The sequence below is a fragment of the Mirounga angustirostris genome, unplaced genomic scaffold (assembly GCF_029215605.1).
Source record: "Mirounga angustirostris isolate CCGP_5_RB_7025 unplaced genomic scaffold, mMirAng1.0.hap1 SCAF_7, whole genome shotgun sequence".
In the NCBI taxonomy this organism is placed as follows: Eukaryota; Metazoa; Chordata; class Mammalia; order Carnivora; family Phocidae; genus Mirounga; species Mirounga angustirostris.
In genome coordinates, this window is record NW_026991715.1 from 97,074,365 (window position 1) to 97,093,974 (window position 19,610).

Consider the following 19,610-nt stretch of genomic DNA (forward strand, 5'->3'; position numbering starts at 1 on the left):
ATTTCTGAATTATGTATCCTTGCCGACATGGAGTGTGGGCTCATGTGAGTGGTGCTATCTATTGTGACTTTCAAAGCTCCAGAGAAGCTTTCTCTGAAGAAGTTTCTTTTGCCCAGATCTCTGGGGCTGGTCTAGCCCACCAAATATTCTGGAGCCCCTGCCTTCTCTCCTGCATCTTGGCTGTAGCTCAAGGTGCCTTCTGGAAGTGGTAACTTTGATGAGGAAGAGAAGACTGAATTTTAAGGGACAAAAAGGAGAGTATCGGGAAATTACTGGATTTAGGGTGGAAAAGATGAAATGTTAACAGGAAGCTGAACAGAGCAGGGGCCTTCGAAGATGCATTTATTGTACAAGCAAACTGCATGCAAACCCTACTGAAATGCTTCCAGCCTGGTGCAAGGGCCATTCGTGACTCGTTGGCAACAGGAATTATGTTCATAATTAAAGGGAAACATATCTATAGAATCCCTGCCCCAGAACTAGGATTTAACAACCAAATACTTTTGTGGCCAAAGATTTGTGGTTTCTTTTATTTTTGAGGGGTTCTTGTATTAAAGTGATAATATAACTGTGTGAGTATACTCTATAATATTATTCTAATTTTATCAATCAAGAACATGAAGTTTATGAGGTTAAATAACTTGCCTAATGGGGCACAGGCTAGAGGGTGTCAGGGCTGAAACAGGAGAGGGCCGAGATTGTTTTTTCTTTTCTGTTTTATTTTTAGGACAGCAAGAACAGGCGAGAGGCTAATGTTGCTGGCCTGAAGTGACCATGTTAGGAGCCCTAATATTCAAATTGCTGCCGAGAATTGGGGCTGCACAGCTTCCCAGAGAGTTCCTAGGGGCTCTGGAAGTAATCAGCTGTGCCATTACCTCCCATCTCCTCATCCCACCTTCGCCAGACTCTTCCAAGGGTGAGGAGCAGAGTCTGAGTCGTGGCCTGATGCTGTTTCTTCCCCAAAGCCCACCACTTAAGTTCATGGTTCCTAGAGGTTTCATGAGAGAGGACCCAGTCAACAGCTCTTATCTCTGCATGGGAAGGAGCACCGAGATGAGACAGGCAACCCCAAGAAGAGCACACCTGCCATCCTCACATCTGCGGACACCATCAACATCTGGAGCCAGACCCACCGAGAGAGATCTGTGATAGGCAGGAGGGCCATAAGAAGACCCCTGCCTCTGTCCTTCCTGTCACCCCCAGAATCAGAAACAGTGTCTAGGAGGGAGAAGGGGATGGCACTCCTCAAAGCTAACTCTTCCCTTGCTCTCCTCTCCAGGGGTACAGTTCTAACTTGTCTTGGGAGGAAGGGGGGGGCCAAGCTGACTATAAAATAAACCCAGAATTTGCCCCAGAATTGCTTCAGATTAGCTACTGAGAGCAAAAGTAAACTCAAGAAAAACCCCATCATTTTGGAAAGAGAGATAAAATGCTCCAGCATGACATCTTGCCCAAAACAGGCCAACAGCAGGTGCAATTGATGGGGTTGCCAGGAGGATCAGAAATGGTCTACATAAAGTCTCTGGCTCATCAGAGGTGCTCAATACATTCTAATTAATGTTATTCAGTTAATAACTGCTTTCAAAAATACTCTATTGAATGAAATATTTCAGTGATGATCAGACAAAAGGCTCTATCAGAGGTATTTTATAAAGAGAGATAAAATAACAACAACAATATCATAAAATAATAGATTATAAAAATAATCTGAAAACCAGACCATCCACAGATGTCTCCAGCAGCTTCTGGGTTGAAGGTGGCCAAATCCCACAGAGAGGAAAGGGCCCTCTGTGAACCAGAGAGAGGAGCTGCCCTCATGGGGTAGTTTCTAAGCCAACTAGGCCCACAGAGAAACCAGGAGCCCTTCCTCCCGCTCTACCAGGAAGGAACCCAGCCACCTCGGCCGCCTGTACAGACAGAAGGGTGCCCACCTGCTATTGAAGGGGTTGTCTCCAGGGATGATGTGGGTGCTGTCTTTGCCTGCCAAGAGCTTGATGCGGTCGTAGAAGGATTTCACTGCAGGCGAGTCTGTCTGGCCCTGCTGAATGATGTCCAGGGGGTCCCGGGACCCTCGGCAGAGCAGGCTATTCTGACAGGCCGACTGCAGGCAGCAGTCAGGGTCCAGGCAATCCACCAGGCCATCTGGAAGGGCAGAGGCAGAGCCAGGGTCAGGGCATTTCATGGCACAAAGCTGCTGAGAGATGCTCGCACCTTGGTCAGGAAGAGCGTCAGCCCTTCCCAAGGGCTTGAAATGGCAGGTCTCACACAATGGGTCTAGTTTAATTCCAGCACATATGCATTGAAAAGAAAAGACTGAGAGGAAATAATCGAAAATGTGGACAAATGATTATCCCCAGGTAGTAGATGAGCGTGTGTCGCTCCTTTCTTTATTAGACTTTTCTACGATTGCTACTTTTTCGGTTATGAGCAAGTATTATTTGAGTGGTTGGAAACAAAAACAAACATTGTGCTTTTGAACAGCATAGCACAAAAAATTATCCATAGCTCGTTTTCAGGGCCTGTGCTAATGGGTGCACCAATAATCAAAATGTGTGGGATCCCTTTAGCCTGGCTTGAATGGAGAAAAGTGTTCCATCCCCGTTCCCTCTCAGACTGCTGACCAGTTTGACAACTGGGTGGGGTGAGTTCTACATTTTCTGGGAAATGTGGAGAAGTGGCTTTAGTTGGAGCGCCCAGAAATTAAGCTCTCAGTTCACCCAATCACTTCTGGTGCTACCTTGCTGCACACCTGTAGCACTCTGAACATCCTGATTTACTTGCCTAGATCCCTGCCCCTCCATCCCTTTGCTGGGCTGATTCCTATCATTCATCTACCATACAACAAATATTTGAGTGCCATCCATGTTCTGGAAATGAAACATGGAACAAAGGATGAAGAATGATGGTGTTTGTTCTTAAGGAGCTGACAGTACAGTGGGGGAAACAGATATGACTCATCCTCTAAGACCCGGACTAGGTATGTCCTCCTCTTCTAGGAAGGCTTCCTGGTGATGCCTCTGGTTAGGTTAGGGCAGCCCTGCTCTGTGTATCCCTGAATCAGAGTTTCTCAAAGACTGGTTCTGCATCAAAATCCCATGGGGAGAATCAAGGGTCTACCCCAGAGCTTCCCAGGGAGAGCATCCAGAAGCAGGTCCTGGCACCTGCCTTTTATACATGCTTCTCAGGTGATTTTAATGCACAATAAGTTTTATTTTTTTATTTTATTTTTTTTAAAGATTTTATTATTTATTTATTTATTTGAGACAGAGAGAATGAGAGACAGAGAGCACGAGAGGGAGGAGGGTCAGAGGGAGAAGCAGACTCCCCGCTGAGCAGGGAGCCCGATGCGGGACTTGATCCCGGGACTCCAGGATCATGACCTGAGCCGAATGCAGTCGCTCAACCAACTGAGCCACCCAGGCGCCCCACAATAAGTTTTAGAAACCCTTGTGAATGCCAACTTCCTTGTGCGAGAATTATCTCTGTGTGCTTGCCTTCCTGTCTGGAAAATGAGCTCTTTGAAGAGAAAAACAGAATCTTATTCATTTCTATACTCACATCTTACTCAATGCCAACCTTGGAATTGGGTACTCAACAAAGGTTTGTTGAATGAATACATGAATGTTTTCCCTTCTTCGCGTGTGTGTTAGGGATGAGCATGGGAAGAATGTTTCGGGCAGTCTTTGCTTCTTGGAATTCCCTATTAGAATGGATTAGTTGGCCAATCCTTATTCACTCTGCGGGGAATTGAGTGAACACACAGTACAGAGAAAGCCTTGGAGAATAACTTGCTTGCACCTCCCAGATTTGATAGCAAGGTACTTTGGGGCCATAATTAACATCATAGAAACATGTACTCAAACCCTGGGCCGTGACTTGACAAACATATGTACTGGAACACTGAATCAGAGGCCTGCCTGCGTGCTTTAAATTTACTACAATGTAATTTTTGGCATTACTCTTTTCATTTGGTTCTGTTAATGAAATTGAAATATGTAATTTCACCAAAGTTCCACTGTAATTTAGCAATTAATGTACAATTATTTTAATGCATTACTTTCTTTTTAGCAAACAAACAAATTAGGAGGTTGTGTGTTTTGCTTGGCTTTAAATTACTAAAACTGGCCTCTCATTTTCCACATGGGCAAACGTTGCTTCTGTGCCTTGTAACACATTTAGATTTACAGAATTTCCTAGAAATGAAGACACAGGAGGGTGAGCAGGCACACACACTTTAAATTTAGAGACTTTCGAAGTCAGGGCTCTAAACACCTCTGCCTGATGGGCTGGCTGAATTGGGTACTCTCCAGAGGCTCACAAATCTCAGACCCAAGAAACGGCCAGAGAATTGTATCTCAGCAGCAGGATGATGTTGCGGCACAGTCTCAGATCTATGTTCAGATTGTATAGTGGATCCCAGAGTCCTTGGCAGAATAAGAAAAAGACAAGAAAACAAACAAACAAACAAACAAAACCGCATAGCACTCTGCCTTTAACATCACCTTCCGCGACTGCCTTCACCAGACAGAAGGAATCTACTGTGGAATGCCTACTTTGGATTTAAAATTATCCCGCTGAGATTTGTTGGCAGGACTCCCCTTAGCAGATGCAGGAACTTCTCAGGTGAGAAGAAACACATTGCTATTAGCACTATAGATTTCTTTAAGGCTGCTGGCCTCTTCCCATTAGAAGTTCGATCTGTGTCTGGTGGCCTTTCCCTCCTGAAGCTGGGAACATCTCCTACCCCCCATCCGATTTACCACCCCCTCCTTATAACCAGCTTGAGAACCTCATTGGGCTCAAATAGTAACTCAGGACAGTTTTCCTATCAAGCACTCAACACTTTCCTCCCCAACCCCTGCTCATCTGCTACTCGTTCCGGACTTGTGACTTCTTCAAAAGTGTGGACCTCAAATTTCCCCACTGTTCTGTGGACTCTAGGGCTTTTTATTTAAGGGCCTGTCTGGCAGGAGATGTCCTATAAACACATCAGCAATAGCAGATGGCAAATGCTAAAAAAAGAAGAAAAAAAGGATAGAAATGATTTCCTCGCACATATTTACATTTACCTGCTCCGGAGATGGCGCATTTGGGGTTCTATTGGTTATTAAGTGTGAGCATACGTTATGCTTGTAATGACCTCATCATGTTGCGTGATTATGGGCTGCTGGTGCTGCACGCTTTCCGACAACACCGTGAACTTTAAATTGGCACTCCAATCTCCCAGTGGCCTGTCAGTCATGAGAACCGCATCTTTATGCCAGCAAGCCCCTTGCGTGGAGTCTGACATGGCAATCTTCAGTAAATTACCCTGTCACTGACAATCTTGCAGTTATCTCACAAACAATCAAGCAGGCAATCAAACTGTTCTGAATTGCCAGTTCAGGACCCAAGAGGCTGCAGGCGTCTCTATTCAACAGGGGCGCGGGAGCGGCACAACCCTCCCATGACACTGGACGGTTTCTTTCTTTATTTATCCACCTACTTGTTTGTCTGGGGGGCTTTTGCCCAGGGAGCATGGAGAGGGAGGTGTGCAGAGTCCTCGAAAACGACCCAATTCTGATTTAGCGTTTGGGGAAAGTGACCCAGGCCCTCCTGACTGGGCCCCATAGCAGTGTGGCATGTTGGCTTCACGTGCCCTCATGTACTTCACTCCATGAGATGCAGCCACAGAGAATTATCTAGGTGCTGTCAGAAGGCAGGCTAAACCACAGCTCTGGCTGCAGGCCACACACATATGTCATACGTTAATTGTAATGGCCATTTCAGAGAAATATGGATGTGGAGAAACTTTCTGGGAACAATATGTGAGGTATTCTTTTTATTGCTTTTGATAAAGAAAATCAGAGAGAATCTTCCGAAACAGGTCTAGCAACACGAGGCAGAAATCAGGGTGATGCTAAATGGAATCCTTTGAATTAGAATTCCTAAGGTAAAATTTTAGTCAAAAAGCTTACACAGTGTCCGAGGGAAGAGCCTGGCCTCTAGAATCAGAGAGATTTGGGTTTGAGGCTCATGTCCTCTAATCCCTGGCTGTGTAAGCTTAGAAAGATAACCAACCTTGCTGAACCTCAACTTCTTTGCTTCTAAAACTGAGTTATAATAGTGCATATATCATAGGGTTCTGTGATGGGGAACAAATGAATTGATGTCAGTCTGCCATAGTATGTGTTCAATGAATCGTAGGTATTACTGTAACCAGAAACTCTGCAAAGTTTTCAGCTTTTTCAGTTTATAAAAACTGGACACAGATATCAGTAAAATTAATATCCCCTATTGGAGTCATTCACTGCTCTGTACTATGGGTAGGTTGAATCTTGGCAAGAATGTAATGTTTCCACATAGTGATAAGTTAATTGGTAGTAATAATAAATACTACAGATTGAACAAGATTGAACAAGATTTAGACATACTCTTGATTTCAATCCTCACGGCAACCCCGCAGAGCAGAATATATAACCCTTAAGCTGCACACTCCAGATCAGGGTGTCTGGGTTTGAATCTCAGATCAGGTGCTGCCCATCTGCTGACCCTGGACAATTAACTGCCCTGCATCTCAGTTTCCTCATGTACAAAATGAAGATGATGATGATGTTAGAAAGTGTTGTTTGGAGGATTAAAGCAGTTATTACATATACAGCACTAGGAACAGTGCCCAGTACAGGGAACACTCAGTTAACTATGTGTTATGCCCATTATCATGCCTTCACCCACCCTATAGAGTTGGAACCTGAGGCTCAGAGAAGTTAAGTAAGTTATCCAAGTAGCTAAGCAGCAGCTCTGGATAAAAAGTAGGAAAAGGCAACCAGCGAGATCATTACCCTCTGTCTTCTTCATTATCAGAAGGAGGAGATATTTCTTTCCCGAAGGGAGTCTGACGACAGGGCAGTGGACACCCATCAACTGGGGAAGTATGCGTGGCCATGAGATTTAATTACTTCTGCAGGCCTGCCTACATCTATAGCCGGGAAAGAATCAGGCTGGTTGAAATAAGTTTCTAGAAAGGAGTCAACAGGAGAAACAAGATGCCTGGGAATTCATTCCCTGAAATACAGGCTGCCGAGGCCCACACTATTTTCCTGTGGGATTCAAACCTCCATTCAGCTGTTTACCATTGGCACAAGGTGGCACTTGCCTTCTGGGCTGGCTACAAGTTTGTGCCAGTGGTTTCCAGCCCCCGCCTAGTTCGCGCTGTTGGATTTTTCATGGAGCTCCTAAATAGGCAAAAGCTATAACCTCAAAGCCTTCTCTGAACACATACTAGTGAAGCTATGCTCAGTGGGGAGGAGGCCACGGGTCAGTGGAGGGGCTGCAGAGAGCCACAGTAGATGCCGGGTATTTCAGAGCTGGCTGAGACATGCACATCTTTTCTGTTCGGGAAAGGCTGCGAGAGTCGGCACATGGCTCTTACAGAGAAGGGAGGTCTCTAGGAATGAGAGGGTGTTTATTTCATTCATTTCATTTATTTTCCTTTTTGATCTTTGTAAACTGGGCAGCTTATGGAGAATCCGGATGGAAGCATTTTGTTCAATTTTCGTGCCTTTTATTCCCTGTAGCTTGGTATGCAAGTGATTCCCTTTATAACCTGCCTGAACTCTCCAGCTTTCTTGGGTATTAAAAGCTTCAGGAAAACATCTAAATTTACTTTTCTTAGTTTCATTTTGTGACAGGGTGGCACAAATCGACTCCAACAATTCACTTTAGGTGCCACGGACGGCTCTGCTAGCGTCTGCACATAGGACCTGACTGGGAAACTGGTCAGCAGCTCAGATTTTAAAAATGAGCTCCACTCTTTCCAGATCATGGTCTGATGAGAGGCATCACCAACCACCAAATCTACCTTCCCTACTCATCTGGCCAAGAGGATGGTTAAAACTAGGAAGAGTACATATGGTTCCATTTATAGGATGTTCAAGAACAGGCAAAGTTAATCAATTATGGTAAAACATTAGAAATTGTAGTTACCTTAATGGGGAGGTACTAGCTGGGAACTTTCTGGGTGCTGGAAATGCTCTAGATCTTCATCTTGTTCACCTGGCTACACACACATCAAGGTGTGTATTTAAGATTATGCAATTTATGTATTTGCCAACGGACTGACTTTAGGCAAGATACCAACCTCTTTGTGTTCTGTCTTCCTTATTTGCCGAGTGGGCATGATTATGATACCTCACAGGAGCAATGAGAGGACTAAGATAATCCACGCTAGGTAGATGCACAGCTGTGAGCACCTAGTAATCTAGTACGTACTTCTGAATCTTTTCTACTTCTTTTCTTCTTGGCATCATATAGGTTCATTTGGCATACAGAGTGAGGTATTTGCCAAGTTCTCATTTACCCAAGGAAAATAGAGGGGATCCAGGTGGTGGAGCCAATAAAGCCTAGGGCCCTTCTTGAGATCAGTTAATGATGGGGAAGTAGAAAATTAACAAAGAGTGGAGAGAAGGGGGCAGGCAACAAGTTGGGGCAAGAAAGAAGAAGCCTGTGCTGTTTGTTCTTTGTGATGGAAATAAAGGAGAGGTGGAGGCTGGCTGGCAAAGGCCAAAGGCACCTGAATGGCCAGACACATAAAGAGGTTTTGGAATAAAAAGAAATATGGCAACCCTAGGATTCTTTTTGCCTTGGTAGTTATTATTTTTTTTTAAGGTGAGCTCCTTCAGGACCATGTCTAAAGTGTGTGGGGTCCCTAGTAAATATTTTTTTGCCAGGCCCCTGTCTATATAAACAATTTGAGTTACCCGAATTGACATATCAGCACCATTCTCATGCTGATCTTACAAGATCTTGCAAAATAATCTTCCAGCCAGAAGGAGCAATCTACTTGCCAATATGTCCACTGGAATTAAGATTGGGCATTGGGCCCTGAGATAGCTCATAAAAGCAAATCCCCAAACATCTCTGAAAATCTGGTCAACCTCATATGCATGGGGAGGGATGGTAGAGGGTCAGAGAACACCCTGAAAGGGAGAAATAGGGAGCACTGCTGATCCTGGTGAGTCCCTGCCCCGGGGGGAGCATTCAGAAAATTTCAAGGAGAGGGGGCACTCTAAAGCTTAAGGACTCTCCCAGAGTAGCACTAGATTCTTGGCCCAGCAAAAAAACACGGCCTTTAGAGTCGGAATATAGCAAAAGAATACAGGCTTTAGAGTCAGAATGGTTAAAACCTGTTCTATCATTCACTAGCTATGTAACCTTGGCAAGTGACTGACCTCCTATGACTCAGTTTTCCCAGCTATAGAATGGACTCAATAGCACCAACTTCACCAAAGAGCATAGAAATGCTATAAGGTGGTGCATATGAAATGAGATGGTGAAGGTGTTGCACTGAATACACAGCAAGAGCTCAACCAGTGGAGGCTACTCTTCATGATATTTTCTGCTTTCCGCCAGGGAAGGCACTGTTCCATTTGCATTTTACCCAATGCCTGCTGACAAGTTGGAAAGGAGGGATAATTGAAAGTATTCTGGCTTGATGTAACTAAAAAGTGAAAGGAGCAGGCAAGGCTGACTTGATTTAACCTGGCAATATGAGATTAGTTCTTCATTGCCTCTGTTAGGTCTCCCACATTGCCAACCTTTTAAAGCAATAGATTGGCTGACAGGGTGCTCATTTGGAAGGTTTCACCTGCCATTAACACCCTGGCTGCCTGATGGACCATCATTACACAGGCATCCCCTCCCTCCCAACCAGAGCAACCGCCATTCTTAAATCTTGCAAGAAGTGAAATTGTATTTGCGCTCCTTCTGGAAGGCCTGTTGGAAGCTTTCCTCTTGCTTCGTGCTGACTCTTTTTTTGACAGTCTCAGAGTTCCAAGGCCAGAAATCCTTGCTCCAAAGCACCTTTGGCTTTTCTTATGACTTAGCAATGGAAGATCAATCATGTCTGAAAAGAGATCTGGCAGAGGGGAGGCCCCACTGAGAGCTGCTTTTTCTGGGTTTCCTACTCTTCAGGATGCATGTGGGAAAGAAAATCAAAGCCTGCTTAGGAAAACCCAGGCACTGTTACTGAAAACAGGGATATAATCTAGGTAAGACCACTTCTTAATAGGACTTTGGCTTACCTTGAAGTTACTGGGGCATCTGGTCAACCCCTCACGTATGGGGGGTGAGGGTTGGTAGGAATTTTATGACAATGAGCTTGCAGTGTGTGTCCATTTTTTTTTGAGTTTATTAAAACTAAACAAATGGAAAAAAAACCCCAAAACAAATACCATCAATAAAAACCTTTAAAACCAATGCTTCTTAAAATCTAACCAGCATTAAAATCACCTGGGACCTTGTTAAAATACAGATTCTAATTCTCTGGTCTTTCCTTTGGTCTGCATTTCTTACAAGTCTCCAGGTGATGCTGCTGCTGCTGGTCTGAGCACTGTATTTCTAGAAGCCAGGCACTAAACCACTGTTGGTCAAGATGTGCTCCCTGACCTCTTGCCCTGGAACCACCTCAGTGATTTTAAAATGCTGATTCTTGCTGTCACCCAGGTCTACTGAATTTCTGAGTGTGGAAACTGAGAATATGCATTTTTTTAAATAAATGATTATTTATTTTTAGAGAGAGACATAGAGCACATACATGAGTGCAAGTGGGGGGATGGGGAGAGGGAGAGAGAAAAATCTCAAGCAGACTCTCTGCTGAGCATGGAGCCCAGTGTGGGGCTTGATCCCAGGACCCTGATATCATGACCTGAGCTGAAACCAAGAGTTGGATGCTTAACCGATTGAGCCCCTTAGGCACCCCGAGAGTATTTTAAAGAAGATTCCCAGGTGATTTTTTTTGCCTGCTAAAACTCAAGGACCCTTGCTCTGAATTACTGAAAACATCCCTCAAATATCCATAGCAGTACATCTGACTCTGAGAGACTAAAGGAGCCTTCCCGAACTATGTCTCCTGGGGGTTCCCTGAAACATAGAAGTGGAGGTGGCACTGGAGGATCTATGGTCAAAAACAAATTGAGAGACATTGGTTAAACAATTAAACTAGTTTCTTTACAGCAGGACTTCTCAGAGACTTTGATGGGTGAATATGCATTATAAATCTTTAATGTTGCAATGGAGCATGCAGCATTTCCTGACCACAGACCCCTTTTGGCCCAGAGCATCTCCCCACAATAGTCTAGTACAATCCAGGTTGAGAAGCACTTCACGAGAACAGAGCTCTAGGCTTGGGAGCTCTATCTTTGGAAGGACCAGCCACACCTTCATCTACTCAATAGCCCCCTGCTTGATTGATCTCATAAAATGCACGCTTTGGGGTGATTAAATGCAATACAAACCAAATCATCACTACTAGCACATAAGCTCAGAGCCCCTGTCCTTGGCCTCCCAGTGCCTCCCAAAGCCAGCATATTTCAGCATAGAGACCTTATGTTAGGTGACACATTCTGGGAGTCAGTAGGATGATGAAGCATTAATGGCAACCATGTGTAATCAGAGCTAATGATTGGCACTTATGAAAAGCTTACTAGGTTTCAGGTACTGTCATAAGTGCTTTATCTGCATCCCTTCGTTAAATCACCGCCAGAATTCCGGGGATCGTTAACTTGTTTACAAGTGAGGAATTAGAGATTAAGAAGGAGAGTAAATAACTTGCCTAAGACCACACAACTTCTACATGTTGGGGCTGTCTTTTGACCCAGTTCGCTGCACTCCAAAGCCAAATTCTATATGAGGCTGCCCTGTAAGGGCAGTTAGAGTAGAACATTTCAAATGGCAAACAGGAGCCGCTGTGCCCGCCGCCATGACATGCACTAAACTCTTTTACCCGAGGCAGAATGATGTCAAATAGAAGAGGAACAGTTTAAAGACATATTGGAGGGAGATTTATTTTTTGAAAAGCTGGGATGCAGAGTGTTTTAGTTGGCCCTCTGTCCTAGCTCCCACTCGTGACGGATGGACCTCCATAGGGCTGTTCCTTTGCCAGTACTGAAGCCCCTCTGTGCTTCTGCAGCCTGCCCCTTACCCCCTTATGCAGCCATCATCCCATAAGCTCGCTCGGACACTTGAGGGTGGTGTCTATAATCTCCATTTTGCAGAGGAAGAAACTGAGGCTCAGAGAGGTTAAGAGCCTTGCCCACAATCACACAGCTAGTAAATAATGGAGTGAGTCACCCTTTGGCTGTCCACCTCCAAAGCCTACATTTGGCTTCTATCCTCAATTCTTCACGGGAGGCTGTAAGTAGTCACGGCCATATAAAGGTACCCTGTGAATAGTGTAGGACCTGGGGGAGGAAATGCTGAGGCTTCACAAAACATCTTCATTCTCTAGTTGTTCTTTCTTTCAGCCTCTCTCTCTTACTATCCGCGCCCCCCCCCCCCCCCCCCCGCCACCTCTCCTCAACCCAGACAGAGTCTCCAGGAATAATGATCTCACTTGATGAGAGTTTGTCCCCCTTGGACATTCCCTGACAGGTCTCTCTGGCACAGCCTCACCCTTGTTAGCCTAGGGCCATGTTTTTTATACCTGGGGGAATTCTATCCTGGCTGCTGCCGTCTCCCCGCTTTTATACCTGGGGGAATTCTATCCTGGCTGCTGCCGTCTCCCCGCTGTTCTGTTACAAAAACTACTGGCAAGAAAGAGCAAGGGTCTCTGATCTCAGCCACGGATGTCCCCAAACGCTCACCCTCCCCCACTGTTCCTGGCCCCTCCCCCCTGCCCACCATCAACCTCCCTTTCAAAGAGCTCACTGACAGGTCAGACAGAAGCCAGCCCAGCAGGGGGTGGCAGGCTGGTGGGGTGCCAGACAGTGACCTGCTGGGCCCCTCAGAAAGAAAAGGGGCTGTCACCACCGACACCTCGGAGCAACAAACCGGAACAGTTACTTTCTGCCTGAAGAGAGACCCTGTCTCCCGGGGGGCAGGTGGGAGGACTGGCCCCTGAGCTGAGAGCATTAGCAGAGGGCATGATGCCTGTCCTCCTGGTGCATAAAGAAGTGCCCCTAGACTGCCAAGTGGGAGAAGGGACCAGACTCAGCTATCATGCAAGCTTTCGGTTAGATTAGGGAAATCAGAAGTACTAATTCCTAAACATGGCTCTTGCCATGCTTCAGGTACTGTGCTTAGCACACCCTGGAGATCTCATTTCATCTTCACATTCACTCTGTGGCCAGTATTGGACTGCCAGTTAACGTCACAGGATCCGTGTTTGCAACATATTGGCTGTGTGGCCTTGGGCTAATTAGCTTACCTCTCTGAGCCTCAGTTTTCTCATCAGTCAAGTGGAAATAATAAAAATACTAGTTTAATAGGGCCTTTGTGAGAGAGTAAATAAGCCTTGTGCAAAAACATTTAGTGCATAGCAACCACCTGTTTACTCTGGCTTTATAGATGGAGAACCCACGCCTGGAGAGGTTACATTATTTGACAAGGTCAGGCAGCTGCTTGTGAGTGGGGGAGCTGGGATTTGCCCACAGCTGGCCCAGCCTCAGACCTGCTGACCTCTTTCACTACTCTGTGCCTCACCAGGCTGGCCATGGTTTGGGAGGTCGGGCTTCACCCAACGTGATTCTCGGCAGCCCCTGCCTTTCCTACAGAGCTTGCATACCTACTGCCGCTGGCCCATGTGAAGTCCATATTCAGGGTGAGCCAAGTTGACAATAGAGATGAAGAGCAGTATAACCATGTTCACGTCTTACTGAAAAGAAATAATGTATCTTACCTTTAGATTTTCTTTGCATTAATAAAAGGCTGTGAGTGGTATGTAGCGACTTGGGTGTCATTGTATGGATGTGTTTTTTTAGTCCTAAAAGGAAATGTATTCATACTAAAATACTGGGTCACTGTGTACTGAATAAAAGACAACTGCTTTCTGTCCTAGACACTTCTCATTAAAACTTCCAATTAAAACATTCAATTCATTTAATAATGAGTTGACCAAGACAGAGAAGAACCCTGCAGTTAGGAACCTAGATTCTAGAGGGGAAACAGACAATTAACAAAGAAATGTATAACAGACTTTGAGAAGGTGAGAGTGTCCTAAAGAAAAGTAAGGCAGGGTAAAGGGTCGGGAGAGTGATGGAGGAGGAGGGTTGCTGTTTTAGATGGGGGTGGGGCAGGGAAGCATCCCAGAAGTAATGTTTGGGAGAAGCCTGAATGAGATGAGGAAATAAGTCCTGGAAACTTCTGGAGGGAGAACATTCTGGGCAGAGGGAACAGCAGGTGCAAAGGTCCAGGGTGGAAAAGTATCTTGAGAGTAGGAACAAGATGGTGGATGTTGGGCTGGATGATGGAGACGAGTAGAGGACGATGTAAGTGCTAAGTGGAAGCAGGAGCCTGCTAATGGGGAGCAATGGCTGTGACCCAGATGATGTGCTGTGGGAGATGCAACGCCCAGCAAAGGTTTGCACAGGGGCATCGGATGACCTGACTTTTAAAAGGATTCTTCTTTTTTCAGGCATCCAGGGAGATGATGGACATACAGACTGAGCATGCCTACTAAAAGCAGCTGACCGTCTTTCAGAATAAGAAGAGGGGCCCGCTTGGAGAAACTGGCAAGGAGAAGTTCCCGAAATACTACAAACACATTGGTCTGGGCTTCAGGGCACACAAGAAGGCCACTGAGAGCACCTATTTTGGCAAGAAGTGCCCCTATACTGGTCATGTGTCCATCAGAGGGTGGATTCTGTCTGATGTGGTGACCAAGATGAAGATGCAGACGACTACTGTCACCCATCGAGACCACCTCCCCTATATCTGAAAGTACAACCGATTCAAGAAACGCCGCCAGAACATGTGAGCCCCTGTCCCCAGACTTCTGGGATGTCCCGATCAGCGACACTGTCACAGGGGGTGAGTGCCAGCCCTTGAGTGACACTGTGTGCTTCTACATGCTCAAGGTCACCAAGGCCACTGACACCAGGAAGCAAATCCAGAAGTTCTGAGACTGGACATCTGCCCAAACCCCAAGAAAATAAAGTTATTTTCCCAATCATGGGTCCAAATAAAAAAAAAATATAAATAAATACAAATATAATATAAATATATAATATAATACATATTATAATATATGCTATATATAATATGTAAAATAAATATAAATATATATATATAAATAGAAATGAAAGGATTCTTCTGACTGACCGCTTTGTGTGGAATAGACTGGAAGCTGGAGGACCAACGGTCCAGCCCAGTGAAAATGATTGCATGATCCAGGTGGAGGTGGAAAGATATTAAGAAACCATGGCTTTAATGGTCAGGAAGAAATGGAGGGGCCAGACAAGGGTGCACTTGCAAATCTGTACAGCAACCCTCACAGACAAGGGGGCACGTGAGAGATTTGGGAATGCCCACTGCTGTGGACCACGTGATGGCTGGGAAGCGACAGCACTGATGTTGTGCATCAAAGGGTGCTTTGGGGGCGCCTGGGTGGCTCAGTTGGTTAAGCGACTGCCTTTGGCTCAGGTCATGATCCTGGAGTCCCGGGATCGAGTCCCGCATCGGGCTCCCTGCTCGGCAGGGAGTCTGCTTCTCCCTCTGACCCTCCCCCGTCTCATGCTCTCTCTCTCTCATTCTCTCTCTCGCTCTCTCAAAAAAAAAAAAAAAAACTTAAAAAAAAAAAAGGGTGCTTTGGGTGCTGGGCCCCAGCGGGCTGGAAACTTCTCCCTGGATCTGCTCCCCCTGAGCCGTGTGCTTTATGAGTAGGCATAGCAGAAGTAGGAGTAGGTGAAGCTTGTCCCAATGACTGCAGCATCCCTTTCTCTACAGATTCCCCTTGCCTTCCCTGTCCCAGATCCCAGTAGCTTTGGACTCTCTGGCCAACCTGATATAGAACTACTTTTAGAAAACGGGTCTGGGAGGAGGACGAGCCAGACATTTAGGATTAGGAGAGCCAGGCTCCAATCCCAGCACTTCACTGTTGACTTTGAACAAACTACTCTCTAGCTTCTCAGTTTTTTAGCTGGTTAAATGGAATCCTCTACTGTTATATGTCAGCAGCTAATTCAGGGATTTTTTTTAACCTTATGCAGACCAGACAATATGTTCGTTGAGCCATCCAGATCCCTGGGTTGTGATCTGCGACGGAAAATACACTCATTCCAGCATGAGTGCGTGTGGGATTGAGGGGGAATGTACATTAGAACAGGGACCAAAAGATGGATTTCTGATTTTGAAATGTCATGCATTACTTGATATGATGAGCTTTTGATTGGGAACAGTGTGTGTGTGTGTTCAGAGTCTCTGAAGTCACATTACACAGGGAGATACTAATAATTAGACCTGTCATTTAAATAAGGTGGCATTCAGGCGCTTTCTGTAAAATGGCTAGTCAAACCTCTCAAAGGGCCTGTGAAGTTGGTGGTGGTGTTGAAACAGAGGCTCGGACAGGTCAGGTGCTTTGCTCAAGGGAGTACAGCCAGTAAGAACTGGAGCCAGAACTAACACAAGTCGGCCTGACCCAAGACCTGGCAGACCCCAGCCGAAAAGGGCACAGCATCAACTTTGGGCCTGAGGGCGATGGGAGAAGCCTCAGGAAGTCACAAGGAGGAGAGACCAGGGCCAGCTACCATGTACCCTCTTCCAGCACGCTCTTCCCACAGCTGTGCTTTACTCCAGGGCTCTTGAAAGAGGGGAGGGGGGACAGATCCCGGGAAGTTGGGGTCCTGAGCCCCTTTCCATAGCCACAGCTCTGTGGCAGGGGCTTCAGTGAGTACAGTGGGTCCGTATGCCAATCAAGCTGCCACGGCCTGGGACGCAGAGCTTTTTGGTCTGTCCTCCCCCTCAGGTGGCCCAGGGATGCCACATATGGAGGAATCACTCTCTGTCAGCACTTGAGTTCCCCCCCAAATGGTACCTATTGTGTCAAGTCAGTGGTTCCCAAAGTGTCAGTATCAGCTGGGTACTTGTTAGAAATGCATATCCTTTGGCCCCGCCCAGACATACTGTACCAGAAACTCTGTGAGTCTGGCAATCTGTGCATTATGCCTTCCAGGTGATTCTGATGCCCAGTGACCTAAGAGAACCTTTGTACTAAGTATTTTCCATGTATTAGCTCATCTGAGCTCACAGTATCCTCTGAGGTGGCAACTAGTGTTAGTCCCACTTTACAGAGGACAAAACTGAGGCTTACAGAGACAGGTCGACTTGTTCCCATCAGTGGTGGGGCCAGGACGTGAACCCAGAGCTCCCTGGCCCTGAAGCGTCTTGATCACCCTGCCAGGCTGTCTCCTCCCCTCGAAGTGAAAGGTTGTGCACGTGCAACAGAAGAAACATACAGACAGGCCACTCCTTCTTCTCTGCTGTGAGCATATGTATTTAGGAATCACCCAAGCAGATAGATCAGCCTTCTGTCTGAGAGAAAAGGTGTGGCTACAGTTGTGGAGACCAAGATGCTGAATGCAGGAAGACAAAGCAAATACTTCAGGTAAACTTCACTCTGCCCAGCGTGGCACGCAAGGCCTGGCTTTCTCCGTCCAGACCCGCCTCCCCAGCCTCACCCTCCTCCACTCTCCGTCAGTCTTCTCCGAGGTCCCCAGATATGCACTGCTGTCCCTTGCCTCTGCACATGCGCCCACAATGCTTTCCCTGCATTCCTGATCTAAGTCCTCTGTAGCTTTCAAAATTCGAGTTTTACCTGCTCTGGAAACCTTTGATGCCCCTTCTCTGGGCTGTCCTATGCTCTCGGCCTCATTCTATCCTGGACCCTTAGTATACAGCTTTGTAGAGGCTGGTTTCACATCTGTCTCACACCCCAGCAGACCTTGGATTCTTTGTGGAGGAGTCTGAGTCTCATTCACTCCTGTGGCCTGGCTGTGTGTGTGTGTGTGTGTGTGTGTGTGGTTGGCATGGGGGGACGTGTTTGCTCTTGCCACCCTCCGTGACAAGAGTACATGTAAATGGGGCTGGGACTAGGGAAAGTTGAGGGAGGCTGGCCTACGGGCACAATTAGAGAAGGTGCTCACTCTTGGGTACACAGGTGCCTCAACTCATCTTAGTCTATCTAGTTCCTGGGTCTCAGAATGATCTTACCAGTAAGGCCAGCCATACGATCTCTTGAGGGGGACTGTGTCCCTTTGGGGACAGCATGGCGTGGAGAAAAGCATACTGAATCTAGAGCCAGGAAGCCTGGATCTGCCCTACCCTGCTATTTGGCCTTGAAGAAGTTACTTCCCCTCTCTGGGTTTTATACCTGCTGGGGACTCCATATTTTAGTCTTTGTGCATCTGACATTTGCGGACTCCACGATTGCCGTGAATCAAAGAGGTAGCGTCCCTCAGTGTGTGTGGCCATGGAGTTCCAGGAAATGGGGTTGGCAGATCAATGATGAAGTAGCTTGAGCTCAGGAAAAGGGAGGGAATTCCCCTGGAAAGGTTTGGTCTTGCGGTGCTCGGGGAGGGAGGGAGCACTGCACACACAGCTTTGGGGCACACCTTGCAGTTTTCTTTGGATTCACATTTGGCTACATAGTTCTGGCACCTCTCCAATCCCCCGAGCTCTTGGCTGAGAAGACGGAAAGTCAAAGAAAAGAGCACAGACCTTGGGCAGCTGCTCACTGTGCTGCAGAGAGCGTCTAGCTATTTAAAGTCCAACTGTTCCACTTTCCCCTGCTTGAACCCTGGCATTCCAATGCATAAGCACTTTGTGGCAAAAATGCATTCCAAATCCAAAATGGGCGGGGGGGGGGGGAAGCTAACACCAATGCTATTTTTCAGAATGCTGCAGAATTCGTGTTTCTGCGGGGCTAAGGGTGTTAAGCACTCACAGATTGCCCTGCTAGGATCCCGAGCACAATAGTCAGCTGCTGCGAGGGGTCCATGAGGAAGGCTCTTGACTGAGTCCTGGCATGGCTGCATTTTAGCTGTGAGGCCTGGATCAGCCACTCTGCTTATCTGGCCCTTAGTATCTGCCTCTATGTGAAGGATGCTCAGAGGCTCTTAGGGCTCTTGTGGGCTATTGTCGTGATTTATTTGGGCAATGTGGGTAAAGTCTTAGTAAGTGCTGGATGCATCAGGCCCCTGACATCAAGCCAAAGACACTTCCTTCTCTGGAACTGTCTGGACCCCTCAGATATGTCCCCAGGAGATGTTAATACTTGCACCAGATTTCTTGATCTTGGCATTATTGACATTTGGGGCCCAATCATTCTTTGTTGTGGGGGCTGTCGTGTGTATGTAGGATTTTTAGCAGCATCCTGGGCCTCTACCCACTAGATGCCAGTAGCATCTCCGTTCTTCCTCCCTGCTGTGACTCCTAAAATGTCTCCTGATGTTGCTAAATGTCCCGCTTGGAGAGTAAAGCTGTCCCCAGTAGAGAGCCACTGGTCTGGACTGAGGGGAGGGCTGTGGGAGCAAAGGAGATAATCCTGGTACCAGGCCCCTTGAACCTTTATTCAAAGGCTGGTCACAGGAACCAAGAGGGTTCTTGCTACAATCTAGGCAGTTTCTCTGGCCAACGCAAAAATACGGGAAGCCAACATAGGAAATAAATGTTACCTCTTTGCCACCAGTTAAATCTGTGTTTTGATCTTTTAATTCCCTAAAATAAGTCCACAGTGATTTACATTATTAACATTTTTTTTTGCAAATTAGGTATTTTAATCACAATTTTATGATGAATATTTGATTTGTCATCTAATCAGGGAAAAATATAATCCCTTAAGAGACACTTAATAATCATTT

At 46.3% G+C, this 19,610-nt stretch overlaps 1 protein-coding gene and 1 pseudogene across 3 annotated transcripts in view; one reads left to right on the forward strand and one right to left on the reverse strand.

Moving 5' to 3' along the window:
- Positions 1-19,610, reverse strand: part of TENM2 (teneurin transmembrane protein 2) — a 926,033-nt gene that overhangs the window by 83,510 nt on the left and 822,913 nt on the right. For all 3 annotated transcript variants that reach the window (XM_045901687.3, XM_045901680.3, XM_045901693.3), the window contains one exon: positions 1,932-2,142. In XM_045901687.3, the coding sequence (XP_045757643.1) occupies positions 1,932-2,142 (211 nt within the window). The remainder of the gene's footprint in view (positions 1-1,931; positions 2,143-19,610) is intronic.
- On the forward strand, positions 14,402-14,876 carry LOC123862039 (small ribosomal subunit protein uS17-like; annotated as a pseudogene).